We start from the raw sequence: 20,635 nt of genomic DNA, 5'->3' as shown, positions 1-20,635 counted from the left end.
AGTGTTCCCTCCATCATTACCATGTCCCTGGATTAGAGGATGTGGTAGCGTTCCCTCCATCATTACCATGTCCCTGGATTATAGGATGTGGTAGCGTTCCCTCCATCATTACCATGTCCCTGGATTAGAGGATGTGGTAGTGTTCCCTCCATCATTACCATGCCCCTGGATTAGAGGATGTGGTAGTGTTCCCTCCATCATTACCATGCCCCTGGATTAGAGGATGTGGTAGAGTTCCCTCCATCGTTACCATGTCCCTGGATTAGAGGATGTGGTAGTGTTCCCTCCATCATTACCATGTCCCTTGATTAGAGGATGTGGTAGTGTTCCCTCCATCATTACCATGTCCCTGGATTAGAGGATGTGGTAGTGTTCCCTCCATCATTACCATGTCCCTGGATTAGAGGATGTGGTAGTGTTCCCTCCATCATTACCATGTCCCTGGATTAGAGGATGTGGTAGTGTTCCCTCCATCATTACCATGTCCCTGGATTAGAGGATGTGGTAGTGTTCCCTCCATCATTACCATGTCCCTGGCTAAGAGGATGTGGTAGTGTTCCCTCCATCATTACCATGTCCCTGGCTAAGAGGATGTGGTAGTGTTCCCTCCATCATTACCATGCCCCTGGCTAAGAGGATGTGGTAGTGTTCCCTCCATCATTACCATGTCCCTGGATTAGAGGATGTGGTAGCGTTCCCTCCATCATTACCATGTCCCTTGATTAGAGGATGTGGTAGTGTTCCCTCCATCATTACCATGTCCCTGGATTAGAGGATGTGGTAGTGTTCCCTCCATCGTTACCATGTCCCTGGATTAGAGGATGTGGTAGTGTTCCCTCCATCGTTACCATGTCCCTGGATTAGAGGATGTGGTAGTGTTCCCTCCATCATTACCATGTCCCTTGTTTAGAGGATGTGGTACTGTTCCCTCCATCATTACCATGTCCCTGGATTAGAGGATGTGGTAGTGTTCCCTCCATCATTACCATGTCCCTGGATTAGAGGATGTGGTAGTGTTCCCTCCATCATTACCATGTCCCTGGATTAGAGGATGTGGTAGTGTTCCCTCCATCATTACCATGTCCCTGGATTAGAGGATGTGGTAGTGTTCCCTCCATCATTACCATGTCCCTGGATTAGAGGATGTGGTAGTGTTCCCTCCATCATTACCATGTCCCTGGATTAGAGGATGTGGTAGTGTTCCCTCCATCATTACCATGTCCCTGGATTAGAGGATGTGGTAGTGTTCCCTCCATCATTACCATGTCCCTGGATTAGAGGATGTGGTAGTGTTCCCTCCATCATTACCATGTCCCTGGATTAGAGGATGTGGTAGTGTTCCCTCCATCATTACCATGTCCCTGGATTAGAGGATGTGGTAGTGTTCCCTCCATCATTACCATGTCCCTGGATTAGAGGATGTGGTAGAGTTCCCTCCATCATTACCATGTCCCTGGATTAGAGGATGTGGTAGTGTTCCTCCATCATTACCATGTCCCTGGATTAGAGGATGTGGTAGTGTTCCCTCCATCATTACCATGTCCCTGGATTAGAGGATGTGGTAGTGTTCCCTCCATCATTACCATGTCCCTGGATTAGAGGATGTGGTAGTGTTCCCTCCATCATTACCATGTCCCTGGATTAGAGGATGTGGTAGTGTTCCCTCCATCATTACCATGTCCCTGGATTAGAGGATGTGGTAGTGTTCCCTCCATCATTACCATGTCCCTTGTTTAGAGGATGTGGTAGTGTTCCCTCCATCATTACCATGTCCCTGGATTAGAGGATGTGGTAGTGTTCCCTCCATCATTACCATGTCCCTGGATTAGAGGATGTGGTAGTGTTCCCTCCATCATTACCATGTCCCTGGATTAGAGGATGTGGTAGTGTTCCCTCCATCATTACCATGTCCCTGGATTAGAGGATGTGGTAGTGTTCCCTCCATCATTACCATGTCCCTGGATTAGAGGATGTGGTAGTGTTCCCTCCATCATTACCATGTCCCTGGATTAGAGGATGTGGTAGTGTTCCCTCCATCATTACCATGTCCCTGGATTAGAGGATGTGGTAGTGTTCCCTCCATCATTACCATGTCCCTGGATTAGAGGATGTGGTAGTGTTCCCTCCATCATTACCATGTCCCTGGATTAGAGGATGTGGTAGTGTTCCCTCCATCATTACCATGTCCCTGGATTAGAGGATGTGGTAGTGTTCCTCCATCATTACCATGTCCCTGGATTAGAGGATGTGGTAGTGTTCCCTCCATCATTACCATGTCCCTGGATTAGAGGATGTGGTAGAGTTCCCTCCATCATTACCATGTCCCTGGATTAGAGGATGTGGTAGTGTTCCCTCCATCATTACCATGTCCCTGGATTAGAGGATCGGAGTGGTAGTGTTCCCTCCATCATTACCATGTCCCTGGATTAGAGGATGTGGTAGTGTTCCCTCCATCATTACCATGTCCCTGGATTAGAGGATGTGGTAGTGTTCCCTCCATCATTACCATGTCCCTGGATTAGAGGATGTGGTAGTGTTCCCTCCATCATTACCATGTCCCTGGATTAGAGGATGTGGTAGTGTTCCCTCCATCATTACCATGTCCCTGGATTAGAGGATGTGGTAGTGTTCCCTCCATCATTACCATGTCCCTGGATTAGAGGATGTGGTAGTGTTCCCTCCATCATTACCATGTCCCTGGATTAGAGGATGTGGTAGTGTTCCCTCCATCATTACCATGCCCCTGGATTAGAGGATGTGGTAGAGTTCCCTCCATCATTACCATGTCCCTGGATTAGAGGATGTGGTAGTGTTCCCTCCATCATTACCATGCCCCTGGATTAGAGGATGTGGTAGTGTTCCTCCATCATTACCATGTCCCTGGATTAGAGGATGTGGTAGTGTTCCCTCCATCATTACCATGTCCCTGGCTAAGAGGATGTGGTAGTGTTCCCTCCATCATTACCATGTCCCTGGATTAGAGGATGTGGTAGTGTTCCCTCCATCATTACCATGTCCCTGGATTAGAGGATCTGGTAGTGTTCCCTCCATCATTACCATGTCCCTGGATTAGAGGATGTGGTAGTGTTCCCTCCATCATTACCATGTCCCTGGATTAGAGGATGTGGTAGTGTTCCCTCCATCATTACCATGTCCCTGGATTAGAGGATGTGGTAGTGTTCCCTCCATCATTACCATGTCCCTGGCTAAGAGGATGTGGTAGTGTTCCCTCCATCATTACCATGTCCCTGGATTAGAGGATGTGGTAGTGTTCCCTCCATCATTACCATGTCCCTGGCTAAGAGGATGTGGTAGTGTTCCCTCCATCATTACCATGTCCCTGGATTAGAGGATGTGGTAGCGTTCCCTCCATCATTACCATGTCCCTGGCTAAGAGGATGTGGTAGCGTTCCCCCATCATTACCATGTCCCTGGATTAGAGGATGCGGTAGTGTTCCCTCCATCATTACAATGTCCCTGGATTAGAGGATGTGGTAGTGTTCCCTCCATCATTACCATGTCCCTGGATTAGAGGATGTGGTAGCGTTCCCTCCATCATTACCATGTCCCTGGATTAGAGGATGTGGTAGCGTTCCCTCCATCATTACCATGTCCCTGGATTAGAGGATGTGGTAGTGTTCCCTCCATCATTACCATGCCCCTGGATTAGAGGATGTGGTAGTGTTCCCTCCATCATTACCATGCCCCTGGATTAGAGGATGTGGTAGTGTTCCCTCCATCATTACCATGTCCCTGGATTAGAGGATGTGGTAGTGTTCCTCCATCATTACCATGTCCCTGGATTAGAGGATGTGGTAGTGTTCCCTCCATCATTACCATGTCCCTGGATTAGAGGATGTGGTAGTGTTCCCTCCATCATTACCATGTCCCTGGATTAGAGGATGTGGTAGTGTTCCCTCCATCATTACCATGTCCCTGGCTTAGAGGATGTGGTAGTGTTCCCTCCATCATTACCATGTCCCTGACTAAGAGGATGTGGTAGTGTTCCCTCCATCATTACCATGTCCCTGGATTAGAGGATGTGGTAGTGTTCCCTCCATCATTACCATGTCCCTGGATTAGAGGATGTGGTAGCGTTCCCTCCATCATTACCATGTCCCTGGATTATAGGATGTGGTAGCGTTCCCTCCATCATTACCATGTCCCTGGATTAGAGGATGTGGTAGCGTTCCCTCCATCATTACCATGCCCCTGGATTAGAGGATGTGGTAGTGTTCCCTCCATCATTACCATGCCCCTGGATTAGAGGATGTGGTAGAGTTCCCTCCATCATTACCATGTCCCTGGATTAGAGGATGTGGTAGTGTTCCCTCCATCATTACCATGTCCCTGGATTAGAGGATGTGGTAGTGTTCCCTCCATCATTACCATGTCCCTGGATTAGAGGATGTGGTAGTGTTCCCTCCATCATTACCATGTCCCTGGATTAGAGGATGTGGTAGTGTTCCCTCCATCATTACCATGTCCCTGGATTAGAGGATGTGGTAGTGTTCCCTCCATCATTACCATGTCCCTGGATTAGAGGATGTGGTAGTGTTCCCTCCATCATTACCATGTCCCTGGCTAAGAGGATGTGGTAGTGTTCCCTCCATCATTACCATGTCCCTGGCTAAGAGGATGTGGTAGTGTTCCCTCCATCATTACCATGCCCCTGGCTAAGAGGATGTGGTAGTGTTCCCTCCATCATTACCATGTCCCTGGATTAGAGGATGTGGTAGCGTTCCCTCCATCATTACCATGTCCCTTGATTAGAGGATGTGGTAGTGTTCCCTCCATCATTACCATGTCCCTGGATTAGAGGATGTGGTAGTGTTCCTCCATCATTACCATGTCCCTGGATTAGAGGATGTGGTAGTGTTCCCTCCATCGTTACCATGTCCCTGGATTAGAGGATGTGGTAGTGTTCCCTCCATCATTACCATGTCCCTTGTTTAGAGGATGTGGTAGTGTTCCCTCCATCATTACCATGTCCCTGGATTAGAGGATGTGGTAGTGTTCCCTCCATCATTACCATGTCCCTGGATTAGAGGATGTGGTAGTGTTCCCTCCATCATTACCATGTCCCTGGATTAGAGGATGTGGTAGTGTTCCCTCCATCATTACCATGTCCCTGGATTAGAGGATGTGGTAGTGTTCCCTCCATCATTACCATGTCCCTGGATTAGAGGATGTGGTAGTGTTCCCTCCATCATTACCATGTCCCTGGATTAGAGGATGTGGTAGTGTTCCCTCCATCATTACCATGTCCCTGGATTAGAGGATGTGGTAGTGTTCCCTCCATCATTACCATGTCCCTGGATTAGAGGATGTGGTAGTGTTCCCTCCATCATTACCATGTCCCTGGATTAGAGGATGTGGTAGTGTTCCCTCCATCATTACCATGTCCCTGGATTAGAGGATGTGGTAGTGTTCCCTCCATCATTACCATGTCCCTGGATTAGAGGATGTGGTAGAGTTCCCTCCATCATTACCATGTCCCTGGATTAGAGGATGTGGTAGTGTTCCCTCCATCATTACCATGTCCCTGGATTAGAGGATGTGGTAGTGTTCCTCCATCATTACCATGTCCCTGGATTAGAGGATGTGGTAGTGTTCCCTCCATCATTACCATGTCCCTGGATTAGAGGATGTGGTAGTGTTCCCTCCATCATTACCATGTCCCTGGATTAGAGGATGTGGTAGTGTTCCCTCCATCATTACCATGTCCCTGGATTAGAGGATGTGGTAGTGTTCCCTCCATCATTACCATGTCCCTGGATTAGAGGATGTGGTAGTGTTCCCTCCATCATTACCATGTCCCTGGATTAGAGGATGTGGTAGAGTTCCCTCCATCATTACCATGTCCCTGGATTAGAGGATGTGGTAGTGTTCCCTCCATCATTACCATGTCCCTGGATTAGAGGATGTGGTAGTGTTCCCTCCATCATTACCATGTCCCTGGATTAGAGGATGTGGTAGTGTTCCCTCCATCATTACCATGTCCCTGGATTAGAGGATGTGGTAGTGTTCCCTCCATCATTACCATGTCCCTGGATTAGAGGATGTGGTAGTGTTCCCTCCATCATTACCATGTCCCTGGATTAGAGGATGTGGTAGTGTTCCCTCCATCATTACCATGTCCCTGGATTAGAGGATGTGGTAGTGTTCCCTCCATCATTACCATGTCCCTGGATTAGAGGATGTGGTAGTGTTCCCTCCATCATTACCATGTCCCTGGATTAGAGGATGTGGTAGTGTTCCCTCCATCATTACCATGTCCCTGGATTAGAGGATGGGGTCGCGTTCCCTCCATCATTACCATGTCCCTGGATTAGAGGATGTGGTAGTGTTCCCTCCATCAATACCATGTCCCTGGATTAGAGGATGTGGTCGCGTGCGATAAAAGGCCTTGTTTATCAAAGTTTGTTTTTCTATTTATTCCACCGTTTCAAAATCCCAAAATCTGCATGAATATTTCATCTCCGAGTAAAATGTGGCTCAACTCCTGAGACATAAATCCTATACATACCCACCCCCCACCCATGCCACCCCCTAAACCCAGTATATTAGAGTCAGAACGCCAACCTCTGCAAAATGTCTGCTTCGGTGTGTTTCTTTGTATCGGGTAATATGTACATAATGTACGTGTGCGCGTTGATATAGCAACCGTGGATGGCTACATCAACGCTGGGTTAAGGGTTAAAGCTAGTTTGACAATGGGTCGGCTCTGTCTCTCTCTTCTCCCGTGCGTGTCTCATTATAATTCAAAGGGTTATAACTCGTCTCCTTCCTGCTATGTTTTTCTCTTTCATTTCTTCATCCCTCCATCCTTTCCCCACTGCTCTCCCTCTGCCCACCTGTTCGTGTGTGATGGGGATGAGGCGTTGCTTGGACAGCTCTCTCAGGGTGCTCACGTCTGTCCTCATGTCCAGCTTACAACCCACCAGAACCACCTTGGCATTGGGACAGAACTCCTGGGTCTCCCCCTGCCACTGTGGGATGGGCACACAGACAGGAGCATGTTAACAAGGACACATAAAGAGAGAGGCAGACAGGCAGACATACAGACAGGCAGACATACAGACAGGCAGACATACAGACAGGCAGAGGTTAACGAAGAAACAGAAAGAGAGAGGTAGACAGACAGTTGAAACCTAATACAAATACAGTACATGTCAAATACTAGAGCTCTCATTTATTTCGTCTTTTCCGTTACAATTATGAAACCAATAGAATAGTTACAAAAGTGCAAATTCCAAGCCAACTCAAGCACACCTCAATTGGACCGAGGTCAGTATTTGATCCAGGTCTGGGACAGACAGACAGACAGACAGACAGACAGACAGACAGACAGACAGACAGACAGACAGGCAGGCAGGCAGACAGGCAGACAGAAAGAAAGAAAGAAAGAAAGAAAGAAAGAAAGAAAGAAAGAAAGAAAGAAAGAAAGAAAGAAAGAAAGAAAGAAAGAAAGAAAAAAAGAAAGAAAGAAAGAAAGAGCATCAGTAAATAGCCAGCAGCGCTCATCAGTCACCTCACCAGCAGGACATTCCTATGAAAACAGTGTAATGACTCCACACAGAGGACCTTTACATTCTCTGACCCAAACTACCCTGGCCTGCGACCCCCAGGACTCTACCCAGGCCACTTAGCTCATAGAGGAAGAGGGTTGACCCTGGCCCCTGTTAAGCAAAGAGGATGAACCGTTGTCTCACCTAAATCTCTCTGTAATAGACATTAAGGTTCTCTCATTAGTCTAAATTCATGTAAATGAATGACTTTGCTTCCGTCTCCCTGTGAGACCTCTGTTCTGTTCCCTGTGTATTTGTGTGAGTCTCCCAATATAGCTTCACGCAGTTAGATGAATACGCAGATCTATGATTAGACCTCAGAGGAATCTATCATTTCACAATAATAGGGAAGCTGTTTCAATGAGCTCCCCATTAAATCAGTGCTCTAAATTCTCTTTGCCAATTGAGTGGTTTGGATAAGACTTACCAATCCAATAGAAATGGAGGAGAGAGATTTCTGTGTGATATAATACAATGAGATTAATTTCATTTCTTTCTACACTCAGGCTTGAGTCAATAGAGCTATTTTAGGTAGAGTACAGAACAGAAAACCCTGTGCAGTCCAGTTGAAACAACACCCTGTGAGATTAAATGTCATCGTTCAGGCTTCAGCTGGAAAATAAATTCTGCCTCCCTTCTGCCACACAAATACCAAATAACACCCCCCCTCCCCAAAACACCCACCATGTCTGAATTCAACCAGGAGCCACATGCAGAATGCAGGGGTGTGCAGCCATCCGTCAAGAGTTAAACAACCTTTGACCCCCCCCCCCCCCATGCTCCACCCCCATCTCTTCTATACCATCCAACCACGTTGCACCCCCATTCTCAATCCCCTCCCGCTCCTGTCATCTGATGACCTTGGTGACAGGCAAGGTCACAGAGGTCAAGAGTCTAATTTGAGACGGTGATTGGGCAACAGGTTTCCATTCGCACCCAGGTTTTAAAAATGAATGGAGCCACAGCTAGGGGTCAGGGGGTCATGGCCACCCCCTACCAAAGGGATTCATGGGAAAACCACAAGCCATGTCGACAGATGGGGGCACGGAACTCTGAGACTGAGACGGGCGGGTAGAACCAAGGTGTCGTGTGGGTTAGCTCTACAGAGCCTGTGGGTGGGGCGTGTTTTACCAGCTCCCCTCAGACCACTAAACACGTCAACAGAGCCGCCGTGGGAATGTCTTTTACAAGGTCCTGAGCTCACAGGAGGAGACCTTCAAAGAGACGCGCCACACATGGCCTCAAGATGGAGGACTACTGAGAGACCGCTGAGGGCCAGCGAGACTGGTTTACATGACACACACACACACACACACTGTTTTAAATGTGTAATGTAACAAATTTACTGACGCACACAAACTCTCTCATGAGAATAGCTGTAAAACATTCCCATGACCACGTCACCACCCCACCTCCACACCTTACCACACTCTGCCTAGTTCCCTTCCCAAGCCCAGTATCAACATATCACACCCAAAAGCCACGGTAAAAACGTTAACTATCAGCATCTGTCCTGGCTTCTCACTTAATATGAAAGTCCCATAAATGCCCAGATTCACATAAATACTCTGTCTCCTTAAACAGCTGCTCTTTGATTGGTTGTTGCAAAGCTAATCTGCCATTGCTGGAGCTCCACTTCAAATCCCACCCAAACCGGGCTCCAGGGCCTCCTCTCATTCTCCAGTCTGACCTCTCATTCCAATAGGGGTCAAGGGGTCAAGTAGCCCTGCTGGTTTCATGGGGATAAAGGGGGGTAGCTCTTACCCCCATTGTGACATTATTCTATTGTTGATGGGTCAGAATGTGTGCTGGCTATAGATAGCATGGGAACTCTATATGAGAAGGGGAGGCAGAGTAGTTTGGATGAGAATGTTAATAGAGAACGTTCTCTAATGGCAGGGCATGTTGTTTACATACCCTGGTTGTGAGGAGGAGGAAGAGGAGGAAGAGGAAGGGGGGGGGGTGGAGGAGGAAGGTGAGGGAAAGGAGGAAGAGGAGGAGGAAGATACCGACCTTCTTCAGAACACTGTCCAGAGTCTCTGGGCGACTGATGTCAAAGCAGATGAGCACAGCGTCTGAGTCAGGATAGGCCAACGGCCGCACGTTGTCATAATACGAGGAACCTGCGGACACACAGACACGCATACAGTTAGACCCAGTCAGTACACTAGACACTTTATGTAAGGTCCCTTTACCTCATTCAACCCACATGATTCTAATAGAATGTGAACGCTTGGCAGCCTCTGTACACCCTGGAGGACGAAGCTGTTTAACAAATGGGCATTAACATACTGTACACTTAACCATTCCAGCAGGGAGTATCACAGCTTCACAGCACACACACTCTCTGCTGACGCACACACCTGTTGATATAAACAGCTGTGGGCAGATGGGAGAGTATCCTTAGTCTGTGACCCTCCCCCAGTTTAAGAGGCGGTAGGGGGTAGGGAGGGGCATTGTGATAAGCACACACACACATGAACTGTAGTTGGCAGAGGAGCTAGGTCCCTTTCCACAAACTACATCCCTATCCCAAATCACAATAGTCGCCGGTACAAAGGGCAAAGCGCTTTCTCACTCTCACTTTCTCTGCCGCTCCTGAGATTTCTCTCTCACTCACTCGCACGCACGCACGCACGCACGCACGCACGCACGCACGCACGCACGCACGCACACACACACACACACACACACACACACCTCTCTCCTCTCTCCATTCCCCCTCTTGACTCTCCATTCCCTTTCTCTCCTCTCTCCATTCCCCCTCTCTCCTCTCTGCATTCCCACTCTCTCCTCTCTCCATTCCCCCTCTCTCCTCTGCATTCCCACTCTCTCCTCTCTCCCATTCCCTCTCTCCATTCCCTTTCTCCCCTCTCTCCATTCCCCCTCTCTCCTCTCTCTCCATTCCCCCTCTCTCCTCTCTCTCCATTCCCCCTCTTGACTCTCCATTCCCTTTCTCTCCTCTCTCCATTCCCCCTCTCTCCTCTCTCTCCATTCCCCCTTTCTCTCCTCTCTCCATTCCCCTCTCTCCTCTCTGCATTCCCACTCTCTCCTCTCACCATTCCCCCTCTCTCCTCTCTGCATTCCCACTCTCTCCTCTCTCCCATTCCCTCTCTCCATTCCCTTTCTCTCCTCTCTCCATTCCCCCTCTCTCCATTCCCCCTCTCTCCTCTCTCTCCATTCCCCCTCTCTCCTCTCTGCATTCCCACTCTCTCCTCTCTCCCATTCCCTCTCTCCATTCCCCCTCTATCCTCTCACCATTCCCCCTCTCTCCTCTCTCCATTCCCCCTCTCTCCTCTCTCACCATTCCCCGTCTCTCCTCTCTCCATTCCCCCTCTCTCCTCATTCCCCAAACAGGGGAGAATAAAGACGTAGACTAGATTTTAACCTAAAATGTCAACTGAAATGCCACCAAGTTAGAGCAGTAGAAGCCTATACAAACAGCCTGTACCTGATGTCTGGCATGTAGAGTAGAGCGATGTAGACATTGTTACTGTACATGGCCTCACATAATGCCATGGCAGGCTGTTGAACAGGCACAGACTTGCTGTGCCAGTGAATTGGGATGGGCACAATGGTAGTTGCGCCTGTTTTAGCAGTGCTATGTTCTCTTTGTTTGTGGTGGAATGAGGCCTGCACAATGGCTGCACGCGGTGCATAACCCTAAACATTCAGCCTCCCTGCCCTGACCCGAGCCATCCCCTCACTGGACAATGCAACAGGGCCCCTGTCCTAAAGGGTCAAAGGCTGTTACCCTTCAGTGAGAGAGAATGTGCATGTGCGAGGGATGGCCTTTGTATGCTTGAGATTACGAGTGCACAGGAAGGAAGCTTTACAAATGTCTTCTTTTTCATATAGCCATTGAGAAGTTTGTTAGACGTTCATTCATTTGGCTTCTGCAGCCAGAGCTCACTCTTCCTGTTTCTCCCGCCCTGCTGTTCAACAGAGCAACAGAGTAACACAGAACAGAGTGACATCTCAAATACAAACAGTGGGGTCCCAGACAGAGCCAGGGATTGTATCTCAGAGAAGAAGCAGTCCTCCCAGCAGCAGGAAGTCAGTCATTAGGAAACCATCACATGGACAGCAGGTCCACCACTCAGCAGTGTATCAAACAATGCAGGGCCCTGATTGGTCACAAGGTACTGTAATGCCAAAGGTGATCTTTAGTATGTATCACATCACAACAGGCCTGCAGTGAGGAGAGAGGGGGGACTGTGTTAGGGGAGAGGAGAGAGGGAGGGACTGTGTGAGGGGTGAGGAGAGAGGGAGGGAGTGAGGGCAGAGGAGAGAGGGAGGGAGTGTGTTAGGGGAGAGGAGAGAGGGAGGGAGTGTGTGAGGGGAGAGGAGAGAGGGAGGGAGTGTGTGACGGTAGAGGAGAGAGGGAGGGACTGTGTTAGGGGAGAGGAGAGAGGGAGGGAGTGTGTGAGGGGTGAGGAGGAGAGGAAAGGAGTGTGTGAGGGGTGAGGAGGAGAGGGAAGGAGTGTGTGAGGGGTGAGGGAGAGAGGGAGGGAGTGTGTGAGGGGTGAGGAGAGAGGGAGGGAGTGTGTGAGGGGTGAGGAGAGGGGAGGGAGGGAGTGTGTGAGGAGTGATGAGAGAGGGAGGGAGTGTGTGAGGGTGAGGAGAGAGGGAGGGAGTGTGTGAGGGGTGAGGAGAGAGGGAGGGAGTGTGTGAGGGGTGAGGAGAGAGGGAATGAGTGTGTGAGGGGTGAGGAGAGAGGGAGGGAGTGTGTGAGGGGTGAGAAGAGAGGGAGGGAGTGTGTGAGGGGTGAGGAGAGAGGGAGGGAGTGTGTGAGGGGTGAGGAGAGAGGGAATGAGTGTGTGAGGGGTGAGGAGAGAGGGAGGGAGTGTGTGAGGGGTGAGAAGAGAGGGAGGGAGTGTGTGAGGGGTGAGAAGAGAGGGAGGGAGTGTGTGAGGGGTGAGGAGAGAGGGAGGGAGTGTGTGAGGGGTGAGGAGAGAGGGAGGGAGGGAGTTTGTGAGGGGTGAGGAGGAGAGGGAAGGAGTGTGTGAGGGGTGAGGAGGAGGGGGCAACAAAAATACTTAATGACTTGGGCTGAAGCTAGGGCAAAATCACACTGGGCTGAAGCTAGGGCAAAGAGCAGAGGGATGAGAGAGGGGGGATCAACCAGTCAATCCTTGGGGGATCAATCAGTCAATCCTACAGATCAGCATGATTGACAGGCGACGGGCACGACAGGGCTAGTCACAGAACCTCAGAGGAACAGAGAAGTCACCTCAGCACTTTTACAAAGTCAGAAAAGTCCTCTGAGAGAGAGAAGGGGAGGGAGGGAGAAAACGAGGAAGGAGGAAGAGTACTGTGTGTAAAACAACCCGAGCAGACACAAATAAAAGCCAATCACCATAACCATCATCAGCAGCAGCAGTAGCAGGAGGAGGAGACGCAGTTTTTGACACTCACAAAATTCCTCAGCGCCTCTTGCCAAAAGCGAGGCCCCACTTTCACAGTTTGATAAGTGCGAGAGATACGGTGGAGATGGGGGGTGCGATGGTGCAGAGAAGGGGGGCTGTGCTGTGCAGATGGGTAATGAAAGCGTTGGACTGGACAGAACAGAACAGAGAAAGAGGTATAGGACCGTTACATGAGGCATGAAGATGGGGCTCACGCCGTTGGCTGTGAGATAGAACAAAAGGTCAAGTGAATTCCAGTCAGGGACGGGAGGAGGGACAAGACGGATGGGGAAGGAGGGGGGAGGGGTACAGGCAGAACCTGGCCGAGCCCACTCAGGACTGGCACTGCCAAAGAAAACCCGCCCCTCGATACCAAGGACGGGCATAAAACACCTAGCGTTAGCATTATCCTGATTTAGCACTAGCCACCACCGACAGGAAGTAAGGATGGCTGTCTTTATGTCCACTGTAGAAGAAGAGGCATGGCAGAAGGGAAAGGCCTCTGTCTGAATGGAGGATACAGAGAAGCCAAGAGGCCAGCCTTCTCAAAGGCCATTAACATCCCAAGGGACTTACAGTATAGTAGTAGGATACAGGCAGGGACTCACTGGAGCGCTAACACACACTATCCAGGCCTAATGGCCTCTGCTATGACTTCATTTAAGCCTTGACTGTTAAGTCCCTGGATATAAATGTGAACAAGGGAACTGCTGCCACTAAGAGACGTGTGCCAGGACTTCCTGATCAGACCGTATTGTGATGAGATGCAGTCATTATGTTGTTCATGTTTTAGGAATGTTGATAACAATTCAATCTGCGCTGGAAAAATACATCCTGATATAACCCTTGATAGTTGTTGCTGTGAATAGGGGCGACACTGTCCAATTTTCTTACCAGTTTTCGAGAGAAACCTACTTCTAGTATAATGCCTGTTTTGGGTAAAAGTATCAACACATAATTGTGTATAATTTAACTTGCGTGTTGAAGAGCTATATTGCACCATTACCAGGGCGATTACGCCTCTTTGAACCGGGACATGTCTGGTTGCTTGTGGAGACATGAATCATGGTTAAAGGGTTGAAGCTGGGTGCAGAAGCAGCTGAGAAAGAGGCCATTGAAATGGCTTCCAGCAAAGAGACGGGGAAAGAGCAGCTTTTACCCAGAAGTCGTCTAATGAGCAGAGAGTATGGAGTCCACAGCAACAAACACAGAGAGCATGGAGTCCACAGCAACAAACACAGAGAGCATGGAGTCCACAGCAACAAACACAGAGAGCATGGAGTCCACAGCAACAAACACAGAGAGCATGGAGTCCACAGCAACAAACACAGAGAGCATGGAGTCCACAGCAACAAACACAGAGAGCAGGGAGTCCACAGCAACAAACACAGAGAGCATGGAGTCCACAGCAACAAACACAGAGAGCATGGAGTCCACAGCAACAAACACAGAGAGCATGGAGTCCACAGCAACAAACACAGAGAGCATGGAGTCCACAGCAACAAACACAGAGAGCATGGAGTCCACAGCAACAAACACAGAGAGCATGGAGTCCACAGCAACACACACAGAGAGCAGGGAGTCCACAGCAACACACACAGAGAGCAGGGAGTCCACGGCAACAAACACAGAGAGCAGGGAGTCCACAGCAACAAACACAGAGAGCAGGGAGTCCACAGCAACAAACACAGAGAGCATGGAGTCCACAGCATCAAACACAGAGAGCATGGAGTCCACAGCAACAAACACAGAGAGCAGGGAGTCCACAGCAACACATACAGAGAGCATGGAGTCCACAGCAACAAACACAGAGAGCATGGAGTCCACAGCAACAAACACAGGCTGATTAGACCACACACACACACACACACACACACATACACACGCGCGTGCGCACGCACACGCACGCACACACACACACACACACACACACACACGCACACACACACACACTCAGACGCCCACTTTTCTAATACAGTGACTGATGCATACTGTGATGGGTCCATAGAAACAGTATAAACACAAACACTAAAAATACAAATGTGCTCACACATACCACTCTCTCTTTCTCTCTTTCTCTCCAACACCCGCAGCTGTTTTCCCCTTTAATACCACCTTCAAAGTGCAGCAAAACATTTCAAGTTGTGCTGACTGTGTAGCATAGCAACCTGCAGCAACGCAAATGGCTTCTTTGTGCTGCCCCCGAAAGGAGGTAAGAGACGGAGGGAGCGAGAGAGCAGGGGAACAATGGAGACGGGAAAAGAGAGCGAGGACGGAGTGCATCCACAAGGAGCTGATGCATTGATGGCAAAGAGGTAGCCAAGAGGAGACGGGGAGGGGGGAAGAGGAGAGGAAAGAGAGGAAAGAGAGGGGGATTGGGGCTCTTGGACATTAGAGCTTTCACTGCAGATGCCCAGAGGAGGGGGTGGGGGTGGGGGGGGTTGGCCTATAGCCTTCCACTCAAGCAACCTCATGCTCGAAAAACCTTGCTTACAGAGAGAGGAAAGCATTATGTCTTGCCAGACCGGACACCTTTAGAGAGGGCTTGTACTGCAGGCTACTAGATGCCAACCCAAGACATTATATACTGCATCTAGAAACAACATCCTTTCATCATGTCCTACAAAGCATTCTGCTGGCTTGGTCTGTTTCCCCTCCATTAGTTCTAAGGTTTGAGCACTCTGGGTGTTTGCACTTTTCCCAGTTCGACACACACAGACACCCCGTACACACACACACACACCGATAAAGAATCTGGTGGTCTGAAATACGGTGTGCAACGTCAGGTTGTCAAAGGCTCTAAAGTGCAGGTGGGACAGTGGACAGTGGGTTAAATGGCCATTAACCTCCCCAGTCTGTGGTCCCCTTGCCAAGGATATTGATCAAAGCTATGCTGGCTCCCTCTCTCTCCCTCTTTCTCTCTCTGACGGAAATAGAGCCTTTGAAGGGTGATGGCTAAGCCCCGGTGCAAGGATCTGACTCAAAGCCCCACTGTAGTGGAGTTAATGCCTGTGTCTCTCCCACTCGCAGGTTCAAAAGCAGGGCTGTCCGCTGACAGAGCAGGTTGGGGACAGAGGGGGACGTGGCCGCCAGCCGAGAGCTGGATTACTGTCTGTCTTCTCTGGGCCTCTGGGGATATGGTGATGGAGACTCCTCTTTCTCTCTCTTTTCATCCCTCCTCTCCTCCCTCTCTGCATTTCATCTCCTGCTGTTTGATCTCTCTCTCTCTCTATATATATATATATATGTGTGTTAATGTTTTTTTCTGTCTCTATAGAGACTAAGTCAAGCTGTGTTGCTTTCTATCTCTCTCCCACTATCCTTGTATCACTATGGCTCTCTGCATCACTATGGCTCTCTGCATCACTATGGCTCTCTGTCTCACTATGGCTCTCTGTCTCACTATGGCTATCTGCATCACTATGGCTCTCTGTATCACTATGGCTCTCTGTCTCACTATGGCTCTCTGTCTCACTATGGCTCTCTGCATCACTATGGCTCTCTGCATCACTATGGCTCTCTGCTTCACTATGGCTCTCTGCATCACTATGGCTCTCTGTCTCACTATGGCTCTCTGTCTCACTATGGCTCTCTGCATCACTATGGCTCTCTGCATCACTATGGCTCTCTGCTTCACTATGGCTCTCTGCATCACTATGGCTCTCTGTCTCACTATGGCTCTCTGTCTCACTATGGCTCTCTGCATCACTATGGCTCTCTGCATCACTATGGCTCTCTGTCTCACTATGGCTCTCTGTCTCACTATGGCTCTCTGTCTCACTATGGCTATCTGTATCACTATGGCTCTCTGCATCACTATGGCTCTCTGTATCACTATGGCTCTCTGTCTCACTATGGCTCTCTGTCTCACTATGGCTCTCTGTCTCACTATGGCTCTCTGTCTCACTATGGCTCTCTGTCTCACTATGGCTCTCTGTATCACTATGGCTCTCTGTCTCACTATGGCTCTCTGTCTCACTATGGCTCTCTGTATCACTATGGCTCTCTGACTCACTATGGCTCTCTGTCTCACTATGGCTCTCTGCATCACTATGGCTCTCTGCATCACTATGGCTCTCTGTCTCACTATGGCTCTCTGTATCACTATGGCTCTCTGCATCACTATGGCTCTCTGCATCACTATGGCTCTCTGTATCACTATGGCTCTCTGTATCACTATGGCTCTCTGTCTCACTATGGCTCTCTGTCTCACTATGGCTCTCTGTATCACAATGGCTCTCTGTATCACTATGGCTCTCTGTATCACTATGGCTCTCTGTCTCACTATGGCTCTCTGTCTCACTATGGCTCTCTGTCTCACTATGGCTCTCTGCATCACTATGGCTCTCTGCATCACTATGGCTCTGTATCACTGTGGCTCTCTGTATGGCTCTCTGCTCACTATGGCTCTCTGTATCACTATGGCTCTCTGCATCACTATGGCTCTCTGCATCACTATGGCTCTCTGTATCACTATGGCTCTCTGTATCACTATGGCTCTCTGTCTCACTATGGCTCTCTGTCTCACTATGGCTCTCTGTATCACAATGGCTCTCTGTATCACTATGGATCTCTGTATCACTGTGGCTCTCTGTATCACTATGGCTCTCTGTCTCACTATGGCTCTCTGCATCACTATGTCTCTCTGTCTCACTATGGCTCTCTGTATCACTATGGCTCTCTGCATCACTATGGCTCTCTGCATCACTATGGCTCTCTGTATCACTATGGCTCTCTGTATCACTATGGCTCTCTGTCTCACTATGGCTCTCTGTCTCACTATGGCTCTCTGTATCACAATGGCTCTCTGTATCACTATGGATCTCTGTATCACTGTGGCTCTCTGTATCACTATGGCTCTCTGTCTCACTATGGCTCTCTGTCTCACTATGGCTCTCTGCATCACTATGGCTCTCTGTCTCACTATGGCTCTCTGTCTCACTGTGGCTCTCTGTCTCACTGTGGCTCTCTGTCTCACTGTGGCTATCTGTATCACTATGGCTCTCTGTATCACTATGGCTCTCTGCATCACTATGGCTCTCTGTCTCACTATGGCTCTCTGTCTCACTATGGCTCTCTGCATCACTATGGCTCTCTGTATCACTATGGCTCTCTGTATCACTATGGCTCTCTGTCTCACTATGGCTCTCTGCATCACTATGGCTCTCTGTCTCACTATGGCTCTCTGTATCACTATGGCTCTCTGTATCACTATGGCTCTCTGCATCACTATGGCTCTCTGTATCACTATGGCTCTCTGTATCACTATGGCTCTCTGCATCACTATGGCTCTCTGTCTCACTGTGGCTCTCTGTCTCACTATGGCTCTCTGCATCACTATGGCTCTCTGTCTCACTGTGGCTCTCTGTCTCACTGTGGCTCTCTGTCTCACTGTGGCTCTCTGTCTCACTATGGCTCTCTGTATCACTATGGCTCTCTGTCTCACTATGGCTCTCTGTATCACTATGGCTCTCTGTCTCACTATGGCTCTCTGTATCACTATGGCTCTCTGTATCACTATGGCTCTCTGTATCACTATGGCTCTCTGTATCACTATGGCTCTCTGTATCACTATGGCTCTCTGTCTCACTATGGCTCTCTGTATCACTATGGCTCTCTGTCTCACTATGGCTCTCTGTCTCACTATGGCTCTCTGTATCACTATGGCTCTCTGTCTCACTATGGCTCTCTGTCTCACTGTGGCTCTCTGTCACTCACTATGGCTCTCTGTCTCACTATGGCTCTCTGTATCACTATGGCTCTCTGTCTCACTATGGCTCTCTGTCTCACTATGGCTCTCTGTATCACAATGGCTCTCTGTATCACTATGGCTCTCTGTATCACAATGGCTCTCTGTATCACTATGGCTCTCTGTCTCACTATGGCTCTCTGTCTCACTATGGCTCTCTGTATCACAATGGCTCTCTGTATCACTATGGCTCTCTGCTCACACTATGGCTCTCTGCACTCACTATGGCTCTCTGCATCACTATGGCTCTCTGTCTCACTATGGCTCTCTGTCTCACTATGGCTCTCTGCATCACTATGGCTCTCTGCATCACTATGGCTCTCTGCTTCACTATGGCTCTCTGCATCACTATGGCTCTCTGTCTCACTATGGCTCTCTGTCTCACTATGGCTCTCTGCATCACTATGGCTCTCTGCATCACTATGGCTCTCTGTCTCACTATGGCTCTCTGTCTCACTATGGCTCTCTGTCTCACTATGGCTATCTGTATCACTATGGCTCTCTGCATCACTATGGCTCTCTGTATCACTATGGCTCTCTGTCTCACTATGGCTCTCTGTCTCACTATGGCTCTCTGTCTCACTATGGCTCTCTGTCTCACTATGGCTCTCTGTATCACTATGGCTCTCTGTCTCACTATGGCTCTCTGTCTCACTATGGCTCTCTGTATCACTATGGCTCTCTGTCTCACTATGGCTCTCTGCATCACTATGGCTCTCTGCATCACTATGGCTCTCTGTCTCACTATGGCTCTCTGTATCACTATGGCTCTCTGCATCACTATGGCTCTCTGCATCACTATGGCTCTCTGTATCACTATGGCTCTCTGTATCACTATGGCTCTCTGTCTCACTATGGCTCTCTGTCTCACTATGGCTCTCTGTATCACAATGGCTCTCTGTATCACTATGGCTCTCTGTATCACTATGGCTCTCTGTCTCACTATGGCTCTCTGTCTCACTATGGCTCTCTGTCTCACTATGGCTCTCTGCATCACTATGGCTCTCTGCATCACTATGGCTCTCTGTCTCACTATGGCTCTCTGTATCACTATGGCTCTCTGCATCACTATGGCTCTCTGCATCACTATGGCTCTCTGTATCACTATGGCTCTCTGTATCACTATGGCTCTCTGTCTCACTATGGCTCTCTGTATCACAATGGCTCTCTGTATCACTATGGATCTCTGTATCACTGTGGCTCTCTGTATCACTGTGGCTCTCTGTCTCACTATGGCTCTCTGTCTCACTATGGCTCTCTGCATCACTATGGCTCTCTGTCTCACTATGGCTCTCTGTCTCACTATGGCTCTCTGTCTCACTGTGGCTCTCTGTCTCACTGTGGCTATCTGTATCACTATGGCTCTCTGTATCACTATGGCTCTCTGCATCACTATGGCTCTCTGTCTCCCTATGGCTCTCTGTCTCACTATGGCTCTCTGCATCACTATGGCTCTCTGTATCACTATGGCTCTCTGTATCACTATGGCTCTCTGTCTCACTATGGCTCTCTGCATCACTATGGCTCTCTGTCTCACTATGGCTCTCTGTATCACTATGGCTCTCTGTATCACTATGGCTCTCTGCATCACTATGGCTCTCTGTATCACTATGGCTCTCTGTATCACTATGGCTCTCTGCATCACTATGGCTCTCTGTCTCACTGTGGCTCTCTGCATCACTATGGCTCTCTGTCTCACTGTGGCTCTCTGTCTCACTGTGGCTCTCTGTCTCACTGTGGCTCTCTGTCTCACTATGGCTCTCTGTATCACTATGGCTCTCTGTCTCACTATGGCTCTCTGTATCACTATGGCTCTCTGTCTCACTATGGCTCTCTGTATCACTATGGCTCTCTGTATCACTATGGCTCTCTGTATCACTATGGCTCTCTGTATCACTATGGCTCTC

General features: G+C 49.2%; 1 protein-coding gene across 1 annotated transcript in view; it reads right to left on the bottom strand.

The window, feature by feature from the left end:
- Positions 1-20,635, bottom strand: part of LOC135564652 (rho-related GTP-binding protein RhoN-like) — a 49,213-nt gene that overhangs the window by 13,021 nt on the left and 15,557 nt on the right. Inside the window, exons 3-4 of the mRNA XM_065010071.1 lie at positions 9,585-9,694; positions 6,858-6,992 (exon numbers count right to left, since the gene is read on the bottom strand). Of these exons, the coding sequence (XP_064866143.1) occupies positions 6,858-6,992; positions 9,585-9,694 (245 nt within the window). The remainder of the gene's footprint in view (positions 1-6,857; positions 6,993-9,584; positions 9,695-20,635) is intronic.

The sequence above is a fragment of the Oncorhynchus nerka genome, linkage group LG26 (assembly GCF_034236695.1).
Source record: "Oncorhynchus nerka isolate Pitt River linkage group LG26, Oner_Uvic_2.0, whole genome shotgun sequence".
NCBI classification, from domain to species: Eukaryota; Metazoa; Chordata; class Actinopteri; order Salmoniformes; family Salmonidae; genus Oncorhynchus; species Oncorhynchus nerka.
Note: the sequence above shows the minus strand (reverse complement) of the source record. Positions and strands in the feature narration are given on the sequence as shown.